The 17816-nt window shown below is 41.2% G+C and overlaps 1 protein-coding gene across 4 annotated transcripts in view; it reads left to right on the forward strand.

Annotated features, from left to right (window-relative positions):
* LOC136877265 (ras-related protein Rab-3) overlaps window positions 1-17816 on the forward strand; it is a 608034-nt gene that overhangs the window by 86248 nt on the left and 503970 nt on the right. Inside the window, exon 1 of one of the 4 annotated variants that reach the window (XM_067151197.2) lies at window positions 15018-15154. The exons of 1 other annotated variant lie outside the window; for it this stretch is intronic. Coding sequence is in view for 1 of the 3 variants with exons in the window: in XM_067151172.2 (XP_067007273.1) it covers window positions 15139-15154 (16 nt within the window). In the remaining 2 variants the exon portion in view is untranslated. Of the gene's footprint in view, window positions 1-15017; window positions 15155-17816 lie in introns of those variants that run through there. 2 more of the 4 variants (XM_067151172.2, XM_067151189.2) reach the window with 2 other exon arrangements.

Genomic DNA, 17816 nt, shown 5'->3' on the forward strand with positions numbered 1-17816 from the left:
ACGTCGGTATTTCTAGTGAGGATTTTATTCCAGTTCTTTGTCGATGATAATTGTGGAGCTGGGAAACAGAGGTTGGTTTTGTGAATCAGGTTGGACCTGTCATTGAAGCCGGGACCCGGAAGCCCGAGGAATGTTTATATGAGTTGAGATGAGATGTGCGAATCAGGTTAGAGTCCTGTCATTGAAGCCGGGATATGATAGCCCGAGGAATATTTATAATGTTGAGAATGGAAAGAAATTCATAGAAATCCATAGCGGTATAATTGGCGACGCGTATAATTAGTGTGGGCATCTTGAAGCATATCTGTGCATTTTGTTGGTTAGAATATCGTATTTGTTGAATCATGTCGGCAGAGTTTAAAGGGAGCATTTTGAGGAGTCAGTCATCTGTGAATAAACCAGGTGGTTCCTGTAACTGCCAAGCGAGCTTGGGGTGAGAGACCTAAGCGGACAGCGGGGATAATAACGGGAATAGGAGTGGAGTCGAGATTGTACTGCAATTCTCGGCCAGGGAAAACGTTAAAATGCTGGATTTAGTTGAAAATTCATAGCCGGTAATGATCTAAGTATTGTGAAATACTGTAATTGGGGACGTAATGAACATATGAAACCATGAACTTTGAGTATAAGGAACAGAGTAACCCAATTTCAGGGTTGTCCAAAATATAGAGCGATGGTCGTGATGATCGATTTGTCTGTGAGGGGTGTGCAAAATTTCGTAATGGTAATGACGAGATATGACATCGTAATTATATGGCGAGTTGTTTGGTTTGTGCGTAGATTATTAGGATATCCAAGTGTTAATAACGGTTAGGATTATATTGAATTTTAAAGTGTGATATCACGAGATGAGATATATAGCTGGACATGAATGATGTAACAAATTCTTTTCCAGCCAGATAAACATCGCAATATTGAATTCACATCACAGCCGCGTAGAAATTTGTGAGGAAACCAGAGTCCGCGGAGATGAAATTTGTTGTTTGTTAATATTTCGTTAAATCATTTAAATTTATTAAATTATTAAATTCAGTGAAACCGCATTTTGAAATAACTTTAATCAAGCGAATAACTTGGAGATGCATTCTGGAAATTTTAGTTTGTTGTCTGGGGAATATTAAAAATAAAGTAAAGATTAAAGGGACATATCCGAAGGAAATGGATTTTACTGCCACAAAGTTTGTGAGCATTACTATTGTTGTAATTATTGAACTTTGATTGATTGAGCAGTGAATGTGCTGGGGATAGTAAAGTGGAACTTTGGTCATCAACCGATGTAACTTAATTGTGTTTAGCCTTCAGCCTAGAAACTTGGATGGTCAGGGGGTCATCAACCTCAGTGAATTAGATTAGGGCCATATGCCATTGTAGCATCCTTTCCTTGCGGTCATCATCCACAATGACTTTAAAGTAACTTAGAAGATTAGATGTCGGTCCATGACATAGACGCAGGTCACATCGATTCAATTAAGGGTCCATGCCGTAGAACCACTGTGTGGCACACACCGATTGGACGGCCTTAATTATAACCAGAGTCCAGAGTTCGTGTTACGAGGGCTGGACCATAACGAATCACTATGATGGTACATGTGATCTCACATGGAAGCCGAATTTAAGGATTTCCAGACTTTCCTTTCTTAAATGATTAATAATTGAGACAATGGTTTCTAGTAAGAATGCCCATCAGGCAATTACATTAAAGTCTCACACCAGTGTTCTGACCATTATGTAAAAATGATTGTGGTGTCCAGTGGATACAGTTGACTTATATGATACCAGTGACAGATTGCTTCAGAATTTCCTGAATAAATAGGAATCTTTTAAACAGACCTTTAATTCCAGTAGATAGATTAGAATTAATGAACCCTACCTTTACCTCAGCAAGTGACGAAGAACCCGAAACGACCCAAGAGACAGATCTCATGAACTTTGCTGATAGGTAAGGAAGGTAGGTATCCCTCAATAAGGACCTAAAGGGTTCAGTATCCCTTTTACGTTTGATTTTTCTCTATTAATGGATGTTCAATTTGGAATTTTCACATGCATAATTCATACTTTCAATTACTTATATGAAATACAGAATCATTAAACTCTTCACGAAAATTGGCCCACCCAGTAGGCATATATGAACCAAATGCTATGTATGTAGCTGTCACATAATTATCCGAAAGGTAACGTAATGTGAGATAATCTTACCAAACCTTTACACTGTTCCACGTTTCTAACTCAATCTGACCCATGAAGAGATGACATATCATAGGACCAGCCATTTAGGCCACTAAATCCGGCGTGTCTTATGGTATAATCCTTTGTCGATATGACGTACGTTTAGTAGCAGTTAATCTGTAAATGAAGGACTTCAATATTGTAAACACACATATACTTTCATGTGTCGAACTATATATATTCACTGATGTCGATTTTTAGCTATCGAGAAAGGGTGGGTCTGATATTGTAATCAGTACTCCCCACACCGACTTTGACTGGCAGTAGGAAAGGGTTCCTTCTCCAACTCCTGTGTAACTGTCATTAGTAAGGAAGGCCTACAATTGTAATGAATAGTTCCCTTCTCGATTTGACTTGCAGAAGGCAAGTGAGCATGCAGTTTTGTTTATAACTCCCCTACCCGATTGTGTTTGGCAGTAGGCAAGGGTGCCCGCCATTATAAAGAAATGTCCTCATCTAAAATGTGACTGGCATTAGGCATAGTGGCCCGCTATTTTGATGGAAACTCACCAACTTGGTGTGACTGGCAGTAAGGTAGCTGGAAGTAGGAAAATGGACCTGGCATTATAATGATAACTGCACAACTCAACTTCGAGTGATAGTAGGGTAATTGCCTGCCATTATAATAAAAACTCTTCAACTGTAATCTGTCTGGAAGTAGGAAAGGGGGCTGCCATTTTCACGATACTCCCCAAATCGATTCTGTCCGCGTAGTAGGCAATGGGGCCTGCAATTATAATGTAAACTTCCCAACTCGATTGTGAATGGCAGTAGACAAGTGATCCTGCCGTTATATCACAAATACATAACAAACTTTTTACATTGGAAACAACGTACGGGGACCTCCCTATGATCTTTCTCGGATAACGCTAGGAGACATGCAATTTTAAAACAATCTTATTTACTGCATGTACACTATTTACGTCTATATTCGAATACAATGTAGAATACCGTAGCGAAGCACGGGTACATTCGCTAGTAAATAAATAAATAAATAAAGAAAGAAAGAAAGAAAGAAAGAAAGAAAGAAAGAAAGAAAGAAAGAAAGAATGCAGATACCTTATAACTACATTCAGAAAAAATTTCATTGAGACTGGTTAACATTTAGGTTAAATAGTTGGCATTGAAGTTAGAAAAAACTTACGGGAAAATGGATTGTAATAAAACTTTAGTAAATAAATGCTAGTTCAAGACATATGTCCTTCAAAATTCTCCAGCACCAAATGTTTTCCCTTTCTGCTTTTGTAAAGATTTCAGGACCATGGTAGCCACTACTTCACACTATTTACACTAACATATGTAATAGAAGTTACTATTTGCACAATGAAATGTCGTATGGCTTTTAGTGCCGGGATATCCCAGGACGGTTTTGGCTCGCCAGGTGCAGGTCTTTCTATTTGACTCCCGTATTCGACCTGCGCGTCGTGATGAGGATGAAATGATGATGAAGACAACTCATACACCCAGCCCCCGTGCCATTGGAATTAACCAATTAAGGTTAAAATCCCCGACCCGGCCGGGAATCGAACCCGGGACCCTCTGAACCGAAGGCCAGAACGCTGGCCGTTCAGCCAACGAGTCGGACATTTGCACAATGAAACCACGTGTTGCTGCCACTCTCTGGCAGGCACTTATTCCGCGTTTACTACTAAAATATTCACAATTATGACCAATATAACTATAACAACTTAGATTGGCAGTCACTTCTATAACACAACACAATCATTGCTGTAAAGGTGAAAAAGAGAGCAAACATTCATGAATTTCGCTCTCAATAAAATGTTTGTTTATATAACTAGTAACTAACCTAACCCATAGCACTACAGCCCAGAAGGGCCTTGGCCTACCAAGCCCGACGGCCTGCATATTATGAGGTGCCGTGTAGTCAGTACAACGAATCCTCTCGGCAGTTATTCTTGGCTTTCTAGACCGGGGCGCTATCTCACCGTCAGATAGCTCCTCAATTCTAATCGCGTAGGCTGAGTGGACCTCGAACCAGCCCTCAGATCCAGGTAAAGATCCCTGACCTGGCCGGTAATCGAACCCGGGGCCTCCTGGTAAGAGGCAAAGAAGCTACCCCTACACCACGCGGCCGGCTTAGATAACTTGTGCAGGTTCTTAATTCCCACTAGGAATCGCTACGTGTCTAGGAAATCCAAGGAGTGAACATTGGAACACAGAAGTGTGAAGATGGTGGTGTTTGATGGCAAGAAAATTCAAAAACTATCTTTGGCAGCTGGCAACGTGCCACGCCCCCTCCTGCAGTCCATATTTCAAATATGTTTTAGACACATTTGTTATTCGAACACTGACAAATCGTTTTGGGATCTAAGAGTAAGTACTCCAAAGATCTGAATTAGCCATTAACATCTTTTTTGAGAACAATTGCTCTTTTAGGGTGGAATCTCCCCTCAACATCTGTCCAACAGTCGTCTCCTTCCGCTTCTACCCTCCACGGCCAACCCTCGATGGTCTATTAATTCTTATACAAAATAGGTGATTCTATTCACCAATCATGCACAGTACATATATCTAGTGGTAAGTTATGCCCGACTCATTGGCTGAACGGTCAGCGTACTGGCCTTCGGTTCAGGTGGTCCCGGGGTTCGATTCCCGGCCGGCTCGGGGATTTTAACCTTAATTGGTTAATTCCAATGGCACGGGGGCTGGGTGTATGGTGTTGTCTTAATCATCATTTCATCCTCATCACGACGCGCAGGTCGCCTACGGGGGTCAAATAGAAAGACCTGCACCTGGCGAGCCAAACCCGTCATGGGATATCCCGGCACTAAAAGCCATACGACATTTCATTCTTTTTCATGGTAAGTTATGGTTCTATTTACTGATAAAGTGCTTGCTTCTTTTTCCAGGTGAGTGTTAATGTTGCCTCGCTGGTGATTGAAGAAGGCTATCTACTTACCGTGAGTAAAACGCATAATTATGTTATGTTCTACAGTGATCGAAAAAATGTTTTACATATAACGCTTTCACGCGGTAGACTATATCATGATATCTCAAATATGTTGACAGTATGCACTGTAGGCCAATGCCTGAGAGGCACAGTAACGCTGAACCCAGAACAGATTCGATATTTGTCCGATAGGAGGAATTGGTGTATCTAAATTAACATCACTTATAAGGTAATGTAGAATTCGAATACAGCTAAATCGTTTTGGGATCTAAGAGTACGCACTCCAGATATCTGAAATAGCCATTGAAATTGAAAAATAATGAAGTTTTAGGGTGGAGCCTTGCCTTAGAAGCTGTGTACAGCTCGTGTTGGATTCATAATGAGGCAAGCATAGTAAGAGTACCCATTTCTGCTACTGACCGCATTCGAATTGTAACATTGCTTCAAGTTGGATGGCGACAAGTAGATGTTGGCGCAAGTGTTGGATCGAGTCAGAGTGATGTCTTGAAGAAAAGTTCAGGGAGACACATAAGGTCTCTGATCGACAACAGAGACAAAAGGAACTCACAGTGAGGATCAATATTTGTTGCTTTCAGCACGTCGCAGCCCCACTGCTACTGCCACTTCGTTGTGGAGAGCTACCGGAGTGAATGTGTCAGAACAGGCAGTGCAAAATCGGCTGCACGACCGAGGGCTGAAGGGCCCGTGCTAAAAGCTTCTTTAAACCACACCGTAGAGTAGCTTGCGTTCGATAAGCAGCAACTCATAGCCCATGACATCAAGAACAGTGGAGGTGTATGCTTTTTCTTGCACCCATACAACAGGAGCATAATACTCTCACGACACTTCAGTGAGTGACAGAACGAGTCTTTCATCCTAGAGCGCCATCATCAGCAAAGGGCATAAGCCAATTTTTGGGGTGGAATCATGTTTGGTTGACGTACGCCGCTAATTCCTATCAAGGGTAGCATGACTGGTCTGATATGCAGAAACATCTTCCAATCTGTAGTTACAGGATATGTTGCCACTGTGGGCGAGGGCTTTTCACTAGTGGACGATAATGTTCATGTCCTTTGAGCCAGAGTGGTCAATCAGTTCCTCGAGGCGGGTGATATAGAGCGAATAGTGTGGCTGGCATATTCTGTGGACATGAACTGTTTTGGAACTGCATGGCGTGAATTGAGAACACTTGCCCACCGTCTTAATCTTCCTAGTAACATTCAGCAACTGACTGAAGCCGCTATCCAAGAGTGGTCTAATCTGCCCCAAAACAAGTTGGATTCTTTGGTCTAGAGTGTGCCTCGTCACGTGCAACAATGCCTCAGGGACCGAGGCAGCTACGTAAACACAGTATTGATCTGCCACTCATCCGGATCCTCGGCTGAATGGCCAGTGTTGTGGCTTTCATTTCAGAGGGCTCCGGGTCTGATTCCCGACTGGGTTGGGGATTTTCATCTTAAATTATTAACTCCTTTGGTTCAGGGACTTGGTGCATGCGCTGTCCTCAACATCCCTGCAACTCATTCACCACGCATAACACTGTACTCCACCACACTAACACGCATTTTCCCATACGTGGTAGTTACCGCCCACCGTCATCAGAGGCTCTGCCTAACACGGGCTGCACCAGGTTAGAAATAGCCACACGAGAATATTATTGTTATTATTATTATTTTTACGGGATTATCGTGGATCACTGTGGTATAATAAGGTGCTGGGGTGAAAGGGCGTACAAGGAATTGACCAGAGCATAACTTAATGCAATAAAGTTTTAATGTTATTTCTTTCTTTCCTTTTTTAAAAAAATATAGAAAATTTGGAACAAATAACAATCAAGAAAATCTAAATGAGCTCGTCAGCTTCCACAACAACAGTGGACCATAAGTCTGAATATCAGGTACCAAAACTTGAGGGAGTTTATTTATTTATTTATTTATTTATTTATTTATTTATTTATTTATTTATTTATTTATTTATTTATTGAATGTGTCACCAACAAAGACATACTCCAGTTATAGCTGGCTTTTATAAATTATTTGATACAAATAACACAAAAGTACTAAAAAGAGGAAAACATGGAAAGGCTATATAAATGAGAAGATAATGCTCTGTATGAAATGGATGGTCTGCCTCTGTGGTGTAGTGGTTAGCGTGATTAGCTGCCACCCCCGGAGGTCCGTGTTCGATTTCCGGCAATGCCACGAAATTTTAAAAGTGGTACGAGGGCTGGAACGGGGTCCGCTCAGCCTCGGGAGGACAACTGAGTAGAGGTGGGTTCAATTCCCTCCTCAGCCATCATGGAAGTGGTTTTCCGTGGTTTCCCACTTCTCCTCCAGGCAAATGCCGGGATGGTACCTAACTTTAGGCCACGGCCGCTTCCTTCCCTCTTCCTTGTCTATTCCTTCCAATCTTCCCATCCCCCACCCAGCCCCCTGTTCAGCATAGCAGGTGAGGCCGCCTGGGTGAGGCACTGGTCATCCTCCCCAGTTGTATCCCCCGACCCAGAGTCTGAGCTCCAGGACACTGCCCTTGAGGCGGTAGAGGTGGAATCCCTCGCTGAGTCCGAGGGAAAAGCCAACCCTGGAGGTTAAACAGATTAAGAAGAAGAAGATGAAATGGATGAATCAGTATCTCTTTTACAGAAGTCTATTACTACATTTTTAACATTTTTTAACTAAATCATGTAAATATTATACACAAGGTCTATATACAAATCACTTCGACGAGTATTCTTTTAATGTATTTACGTATGATTCATATTCATAAACAAAGTCAAGATCTATATGATATTTATTAATTAAATTATTGTATGTTTCACATATATTGATAAACGGAGAGTTCTTAAAAGATACAGTTTTGAAGACTGGAGTTATAAGCAATTGCCGAAATATTATATTTCCTTTTGCCGTGTTGAAACACCGGATCCCGTGAGATCTCCGAAGTTAAGCAACATTGGGCGTGGTCAGGAGTTGGATGGGTTGCCACGCGCTGTTGGTAGGGGGTAAGGGAAAGAAGGAGCGGAAAGAAAGTGACCACTCTACCGCACGTAAACTCCGGCTCAGGAACACCTCTGCGGAGGTTCGAACGTGCCTTCGGGCAGAATAACCCTTACCTATCTAATATCAAATCATAACTCGTGAAGCAAACTATTATCGTCAATTTGTCTTCGGACACTCCCGGCACTAAAAGCCATACGCCATTTCATTTTCATCGTCAATTAATGCAATAACAATCTTATAGAGATAAATTACACGCCTACTGGCTAGCAACACATATTTAAATTCATTCAACAGAAATTCATAAGAAACATAATTTCTAAAGGGGAATATCTTATATTTTTTTTATAATAATGATATGTTGAAAAGCGTTTCTGCACTCTTTCAATTTGATTTCGATAACATTTATAACATGGAGACCAAATTATACATGAATACTCAAGTTTTGAGCGGACAACACTATTGAACAATAAGATGAGTGCATACGTGTTAGTGAAATTTCTTGAATTTCTAATCCGCTGTCGTTCACATCGACATTTCTCAGTCAGTATTGAACCCCATGTATTCAGTGACACGGATTTCTCAAGGATTAGGGTGATAAACGCCATAACAATAACAACTCATAAATCATCAATATACAACTTTGGATTTGCTTTCTATTCGTTTCAATTTCACCGTAATGCAGTAATAATTTCGCCATTATTGTCAGGCTTCCTAGGTTCATGGAGTTTCGGGTTCTATTCTCCGCCTGGTCAGCTTTTTAGGCGTATCTCTTTAATTGAGACTGTGTGTGTTTTCTTGATATACAGCTCACCGAGCTCGATAGCTGCAGTCGCTTAAGTGCGGCCAGTATACAGTATTCGGGAGATAGTAGGTTCGAACCCCACTGTCGGCAGCCCTGAAAATGGTTTTCCGTGGTTTCCCATTCTCACACCAGGCAAATGCTGGGGCTGTACCTTAATTAAGGCCACGGCCGCTTCCTTCCCACTCCTAGCCCTTCCCTATCCCATCGTCGCCATAAGACCTATCTGTGTCGGTGCGACGTCAAGCAACTAGCAAAGAAAAAAAAAAGATATACAGCTCTTCATATACAGAAGTTACACCACACGACGAGCAACTACAGAAACACGCATTCATCCCTTCAGATAGGGTTGGCATAAAGAAGGGCATCCGACCATTAAAGAGGGCCAAGCCCATATGTGCAACACATTTCGCACCCGCGACCCCAACAGACCGTGGGAAAAAGAGAATAAGTTTTAATTTAATTACGAAATTGCATGAACATAGATCTCCTTGTATGTTGAAAAATCTGCCACATCTCTCCTTGCAAACATGAAGACTACTCCATATTCAGAATTTACTGTATGGTATTACTTCATCATAATACCGAGTATGAGGTTTAAAATGATACACAGCGCACTGACATCACCCTTTCTCACAATAGTACTACACTGGTCTTTCCCATATCCCCTCTACTTCTTCCTTCTCCTCTCAGCTTTATGTAGGTAGATTCCGGGTCGTTTAATCCGAGTTCTATACCCAGCTCCACCCCAAACTTGAAATTGAACAGTGATCTGGGCAAATTCAGCTTAAGATAAGAAATTTAATACTAGAGTACTACTGCTTTTCATTTTTACTATTGGTTTTTATGTCACATCGACTCAGGTAGATCGTGTGGCGACGATGGAATAGGCCGGGGTCTAGGACTGGGAAAGAAGCTATTGTGCCCGTATTTAAGGCACAGATACAGCATTTGCCTCGATAAAAATGAGAACCGACGGAACGTCATATTTAGGGCTGTCGAGAATGCGGCGCGAACCACCCATCTACCAAACGAAATTTTACAGCTTCCTGATCCGAACCACACAGTTAACTCGCTCGGTGATACTCCTAAAACTTCTACGATTACTACTAATAACAATCTCGTGACGTCGTTGTTGCGCCTGCCAAAACCGCTCTATGACCATGTTGATGGAGAAATACTGACCCGCAGCACATATCTGATACCTTCTCCTCTGAGTTTTAGGTAAGTAGATTCCCAGTCGTTTAATCCGTTTAGGTAATTCCATAACAATGTAGTTAGTGGGATATTTTTACGATTTTTCTTTACGTCGCGCCGACACAGATAGGTCCTATGGGATAGGAAAGGGCTAGGAGTGGGAAGGAAGCGGCCGTGGCCTTAATTAAGGTACAGGTCCAGCATTTTCCTGGTGTGAAAATGGGAAACCACGCTAAACCATCTTCAGGGCTGCCGGATATGGGGTTTCAACCCACTATCTCCCGAATGTAAGCTGACAGCTACGTGACCCAAATATTATTATTATTATTATTATTATTATTATTATTATTATTATTATTATTATTATTATTATTATTATGATCATAAGCTTAAATGTTTCACCTAGAGGTTATTGCAGGCACAACAACGATATTTTATATGAGCCTGTACGTTAATTAAGGCCATACTCACTTCCTCCCCAGTCCTAGCCCTGTATACATGCAGTAATACGTAACAGCCAATTCCTCTGTCCAGAAAAATGTAAGACTAGAGGGTCCAGGAAGCTGCAAGTTTACAAGGATGCTTGGTGACTGAAAATTCGAACAGGAGTTCCAAAATATGAACAAAATCATCTCAAAAATTAGAAGCCTTTGCAGCTGCAAGTCTCTCAGCAGGAAACCCGTAACTTCTAAAGGTGAAAGAATACTTGAGAACTGTAAAATCCTACGAGGGTTTCAAAACAGGGTTTTCTGACAGAAAGAAAAGGAATCTTGCAAAGAAAGTGCCGTTGTAATCCTTCAGCAACATGGGATTCTTCCTCAGAGGGCCAGATAGCTAGGCCTATATGAAGCGCTAATTAGAACAAAGTTCTACGAAAATTTTAACATTTCCATTCAAGACAGTGAGGAACAAGGCCATACACTATGAAATGAAAATGTATTAAAAGTATCGTTTATATGTGCAGTAACTATTTCTTTAATTGCGGTTTTCTCCTTATAGTCAAGTTAATATTTCGGTACAGACTCTTCAAATCAAACCCGTCTTCTTGTTATCAAGAACTGCGAAAATTATTCCCTTTCCTATCATTGTCCAACAAATAACAATGGTACACATTAAACAGCCACAAAAAGCCGTTGATTTTTCAACGGGTTTAATAATAATAAAATTAATAATTAAATAAATAATTAGTGGTGCAGCGGTTAGTGTGTTTAGTTGCCACCCCGGGAGGCCCAGTTTCGATTCCCGGCTCTACCACGAAATTTGAAAAGTGGTATGAGGGCTGAAACGGGGTCCGCTCAGCCTCAGAAGGGCAACTGAGTAGAGGAGGGTTCGATTCCCTCCTCAGCCATCCTGGAAGTGGTTTTCTGTGGTTTCCCACTTCTCCTCCAGGCAAATACCGGGATGATACCTAACTTAAGACCACGGCCGCTTCCTTCCCTCTTCCTTGTCTATCCAATCTTCCCATTCCCCCCCCCCCCACGGCCCCTGTTCAGCACAGCAGGTGAGACTGCCTGGGCGAGGTACTGGTCCTCCTTTCCGATTGTATCCCCCAACCGAATGTCTCACGAGGTGGGAACCCTCACTGAGTCCGAGGGAATAACCAACCCTGGAGGGTAAACGTATTAATAAAAAAAAAGAATCTCATGTGACTATTACAGCCTAGTGAATCCCTTGTAGGACAGACTCTCCGATGAGTGTTTGTTGAAAGTCACTCGTAAATGTTCGAAGATACTAACAGACGGCTCAGGGTTGATAACTGGCTACAGAAAAGACAAGTTAACAGTCATCTGCCTTACCTTCGCAGATGACATCTCACCCCTCGCACTCAGTGTGGAAGAAGCTATAACCAACTCTTCTACCTCAACGATAAAGTAGCTAAGTAGGTTGAGAATAGCCTTCAATAAAACTAGAGTTGGGCCGATGACCTTCGATGTTAGGCCCCTTTAAACAACAAGCATCATCATCATCATCAAAACAGAGTTCATCATCAACATCCGAGATGCAGCAAAATCGATCCCCCTGGCGGACACAGTAATACGAAAAACTAATTCCTTGAAATATCTCGTAGAATGGATAAATCCCGAACATCAGTGAGGCACCAAGCCAGTGAGAGCCTACCACTGCTGTAAGAACATGTACAGATCTAAACGTAGCGTTACAGCACCGTAGTGAGACTATCAATACCGTACGCCTCAGAATGCCTGACCATGTCCAGAAAGGTACAACTCAGGAAACTGGAAATAAATAATCGAATCATCCAGATAAAAATTATGGGACCCATCAAAGGAAAACGAAAATACAGGATCAGTCACAACAACGAACTCTACTAACAGCTAAAGAGCATTACAACAGATATGAGAAAGAGGAAACTAATGTTCAACGGCCGCTTAGTTAGGATGCACAAAGATACACACCTCCAGAGTCTTCAACACCACCTGTAGAGGGAATACGACTAAAGCCAAGTGGATGAGACTAGGTAGAAAAACCTGGAACAACTGCAAAATTGACCCCAGTGTCATCTACATTAAAGAAAAGTACAGAATGCTGATTAAAACATTAAACTCTCTCCCGTCACAGGATTAAGGGTGAAATGGATACAGGAATGAAAGGACTTTCACAGCGCGAGGATGAGATAGAACTGCGCTAAGAAGAAAGCCTTTATCGTCGTCATAAGACCTATCAGTATCGACGCGACGGAAAGCAAATAGAAAAAAAAAGAAAGCCCGCCAGGGATAAGAACCACGTGGTCCGTAGTCGGCCTAACCGAGCCCCATCCCCACTAAAAAGAGGTGCCGGGCTGAGTGGCTCAGATGCTTGAGGCGCTGGCCTACCGACCCCAACTTGGCAGGTTCGAACCTGGCTCAGTCCGGTTGTATTTGAAGGTGCTCAAGTACGTCAGCCTCGTGTCGGTAGATTTACTGGCACTTAAAAGAACTCCTGCGGGACTAAATTCCGGCACCTCGGCGTCTCCGAAAACCGTAAAAGTAGTTACTGGGACGTAAAGCAAATAGCATTATTAATTATTATTAAAAAGAGGTTTTGTTTAACATTCCTTCAATTGTTAAGAAACACTATGACCGGGCGAGTTGGCCGTGCGCGTAGAGGCGCGCGGCTGTGAGCTCGCATCCGGGAGATAGTAGGTTCGAATCCCACTATCGGCAGCCCTGAAGATGGTTTTCCGTGGTTTCCCATTTTCACACCAGGCAAATGCTGGGGCTGTACCTTAATTAAGGCCACGGCCGCTTCCTTCCAACTCCTAGGCCTTTCCTATCCCATCGTCGCCATAAGACCTATCTGTGTCGGTGCGACGTAAAGCCCCTAGCAAAAAAAAAAAAAAAAAAAAAAAAAGAAACACTATGGAATAGAATTTATGTTTCTTAGGAGTTATTTACTGTGTCGGAAAACAACCATATGGAATTGTTTCACTTAAACACCCTTAAAAGCTACCGACCTTAAAGTGATCTACAAATTTGTATCATATAAACAAAAGATGCCTAACTGACTGTCCACTGAGATCGAATAAAACCGAGGAAAAATGAATTAAAATTCCAGTCAACCATTTAAGAAGTGTTTTCCTTTGTAGTTTGTCTAATTCAATGACAGACAAATACAGTGACGATACCTGACACCTGGTTCACAGCTGCTTTCTTTAGAATCCTAGCTACAATTAATTACACCACACACACACATACTAGATTACACGGCATTAGCTACAAGGTTGTCAGTTAAATTTTTCACATACACCATGCCAGGTGCTGGCTTTCGAAGCCCAATTTCGCAGGTTCAGTCCTGGCTCAGTCCGATAGTATTTGAAGGTGCTCAAATGTGTCAACCTTGTGTCAGGAAATTTACTGGCACGTAAAAGAACTCCTGCAGGACGACATTTCGGCACCCCGGCGTCATTAAAAGCCGTAAAAGTAGTTGGTGGAATTTAAAACAAATAACATTATTATTTCACCTACACTAGCTGAACATCAAACATCAAGAACATCAAAAATGATTTTCTTATCTTTACTTACTATTGATCTATCTACTCCCCAAGACTACCAGAGTTATAGAACTGCAATACTGATTCCTCATTCAAATCCAGGGTCCCGGTAGAAGAAAGATGTCTATATGTTGCTTGGGAAATTATTATTATTTTTTATTATTGTTATTATTATTATTATTATTATTATTATTATTATTATTATTATTATTATTATTATTATTACAACATATTAGGACTTTTGGTGACGCAGGGAGAGGGAAAGGGTAGGATTGAGAATGATATGATGTAGTCTCCTCTTCCACGGAGTTGGCTGTTGAGAAAACAAAAACCGATCGAAGATGTTCTGTACGATTTGTGGTGGTGGTGTTCGAACACACTATCTCCCGATTTGAAGTTTACAGCAACATAGGCTATACCGCATTGTCAATAATAATAATAATAATAATAATAATAATAATAATAATAATAATAATAATAATAATAATAATGTGGTTGGTTTTATGTCTAATGCTGGGGCTGTACATTAATTAAGGCCACGGCCGCTTCCTTCCCACTCCTAGGCCTTTCTTATCCCATCCTCGCCATAAGACCTATCTGTGTCGGTGCGAAGTAAAGCAAATAGAAAAAAGTTTTACGTCTTTCTACTTTACGGCTTTCGGAAACATGTGTATGTATGTGTGATTCAAATATGTTTCAAATATTTGCGTTTGATATTTGACAATTTTCATCCACGCTGATAGCGTTCTTGGCTCCAGGCTTGGGTTTTCGTTTCGAGCATGGCGTGAGTAATTCTTCAAGGCTGGTAATTTGTGAGTACGATAGGAGTAGAGGCTCTATTCCATGTAATGCTGTTGAAAACTCGCTTGCGGGCTGTCGTGCGGAAGTCAAGAGCTAGCTGGTGGAGGACTCTTGAGGTGTGCTTGGTCTCCGCCAGGGGCAGCTAGGTCGCGAGTGTAACGTGTCGGGACTCTTCAGTTGACGGCAACGCAAACAGACTGAACACCCATGCGCTCCAATGCCCGGCTATTCTGGTGAGTTCGAGTGATTCATATGAAAGTTAATCAGGAAGGATGCACAAACCTTTGTCATGAAACAATAATTATCACAACATAGCATAAACCACGTTGCCAATAATAATAATAATAATAATAATAATAATAATAATAATAATAATAATAATAATAATAATAATATCTGGTTTGTTTCGGAACAGTCGACAATAACATTCTTTTCTTCCTGATTTCGTAGGGATGTGTGCGTTCGTCAAGATAATGTTGGTATTATAGAGATTTAAACTGAGCTAACAACCGGGAAATAGAAACCTTTTGACCTCATATCGGGTCTTATAAGGACTAAGGGTAGGGTTGGTTAGTCATGACACGTATGGTCTATGAGGAATGTATTATCGGGCATTTACCTATTTCGACATTGGCGGGTATCTCTCTATATAAGGTACCGAGAGCTAAGTCAATGGAATACAAATGCTCATCGGAATTTCTTATCAAAAAAGGATGTGTTGCCCACTTCCGGAGATCCATTAAATTACTCCAGTTTGTCAACAACTTCTTGATAGAAGCCTCCTTCGGTACGTATTAGTGGCTCTAAACATGTGTAGGGGTTTGATAGCTAAGTGCAATAATCGCTGGTTTCTCACCAAGATGAGCGCAGTTCGAATCCCGTCAAATATACAAGGGATTCCTGAAATGAAAAGTCATGTTCCTGTAGATAAGATTCCTCATAAATCTGGAGATCCTGTGGTTAAAATCATGATATGAATCGTCACATAAAACTACAAGCTTACTTTCTAAAGAGCATCTTTTAAGATAAGTTTTTATAATAAAAATGCGATTGGTTTTACGTCCCACTATTTTAATTTTTCGGGGACGCCGGGATGCCGGTATTTTGTCTAGCCGGAGTTTCTTAATGTGTCGGTAAATCTTTCGACATGATGCTAGAGTATTTGAGTATCTTCAAATACCACCGGACTGAGCCAACCTGCCAAGTGGGTGTCAGAAGACCAGCGCCTCAATCGTCTGAGCCTCTCAGCCCAGCTATTATTATTATTTTTTTAATTAGAGTAACGATTAAGAGAAATACCAGTAAAATGGTCTTGTTGCACTGTGTATCAAATTGAGAAAATATATTATTAAGTTACGTTACGTCCGGAACCATTTATAAAAGAATAATGGGTATAAAGGATTGGAACTTGCACAGCGGTGGTCTGTTCAAAACTTGGGTGTGGGATAGCCGAGTGCCAATGTCACTGGCTTCTCACCAAGGTGACCGTGGTTCGTATCTCGGCCAATACACGAAGGACATTTGAAATGAAATGTCACGTCCTGTGGTTCGGATTCCTTAAACAGCTGGCGGTCTCATGACTGTGATCACTAAATCAAGTCATACAAAACCACGAGTTAATACACATAAAATAGAAGTCCTTGAATTTCACTCCTTCACATGCTTACCTTTCGAGCATAATAAACTAAAAAAATCGTTTTCATATGGTCAGCGTTGTAGCCTTCCGTTCAGTGGGTCCTGGGTTCGATTCCGGGCTGGGTCGGGATTTTAGCTGCGTTTGGTTAATTAACTCCGACTCGGATAATGGGCGTTCGTTTGTCTCAGTACTTATTTCTCCATACACTCACAACATAACACACAACCTATCACCACAGAAACATGAAATATTAACTATATCCCCTAGACAGTGTTGTGTCAGGAAAGTCATCTGCCGCAAAAAGGGTAAAATCTAAATGTACGACAGAGTTCGCACCCGTGACCACCACAGGGTTTGGGGAAAGTGGCAAACGAAGAAGAAGGACACGCTGTTACAAAGAACTCCTGTTATCTTATAACAACCCGATCAATAAAGGCAAGTTATTTCGTGCTGTTAAGTTGTAGAAATCAGCTAATGGTGTTGGTAGCTGGTGACAGAAAGGTAATATGAATAGCATAATATGCCATCAATAATTTGAAATTATAGAGCTTTTAAGTTTCTCCTGACGAGATAAGCATATTTGGTTTATTAAATTTCCATGAAAATTGTACAAAACTGTTAGGTATTTTTTTTTTTTTGCTTTACGTCGCACCGACGCAGATATGTCTTATAGCGACGATGCGATAGGAAAGACCTAGGAATTGGAAGGAAGCGGCCGCGGCCTTAAATAAGGTACAGCCCCGGCATTTGCCTGGTGTGAAAATAGGAAACCACGGAAAACCATCATCAGGGGTTAGGTATTTCTACAGCAGATGAAACGTTATTAATGTACAAAAATAATCACAGATTACACGTACCCTCATTCAGTAGGCTGGAGGCGACTTCATAATTAATTAATTACCATAATTACACCCATTTCATCAATTTAGTCTCTCTTTAAGAGGAAGAGCAGATGTGCTCATCTCGTCAATGAGAAAGTTTGCTACGTACAGTGCATAATTCATGACACTTCCTCGACGTCACCTGCCATAAATTCGGTTGATTTCTTCCATTTAATTGTGTGAAATATATTACATTAAATGTTTGGAAACATAAGATTTAGTGTCTATTTTGTAAAATGATATATTCTAGTTTTCGATTTGACGCTTGAAGAGTGCTTATTAGTGACGTTATAAGATTGCATGGACATTTTTTTAGGTTATTTCACTGTGATTCGGTGGCTAAATGTTGTTATGTTCGAGGGGTTCTCATTAATAAAG

Source organism: Anabrus simplex, chromosome 1, assembly GCF_040414725.1.
Source record: "Anabrus simplex isolate iqAnaSimp1 chromosome 1, ASM4041472v1, whole genome shotgun sequence".
NCBI classification, from domain to species: Eukaryota; Metazoa; Arthropoda; class Insecta; order Orthoptera; family Tettigoniidae; genus Anabrus; species Anabrus simplex.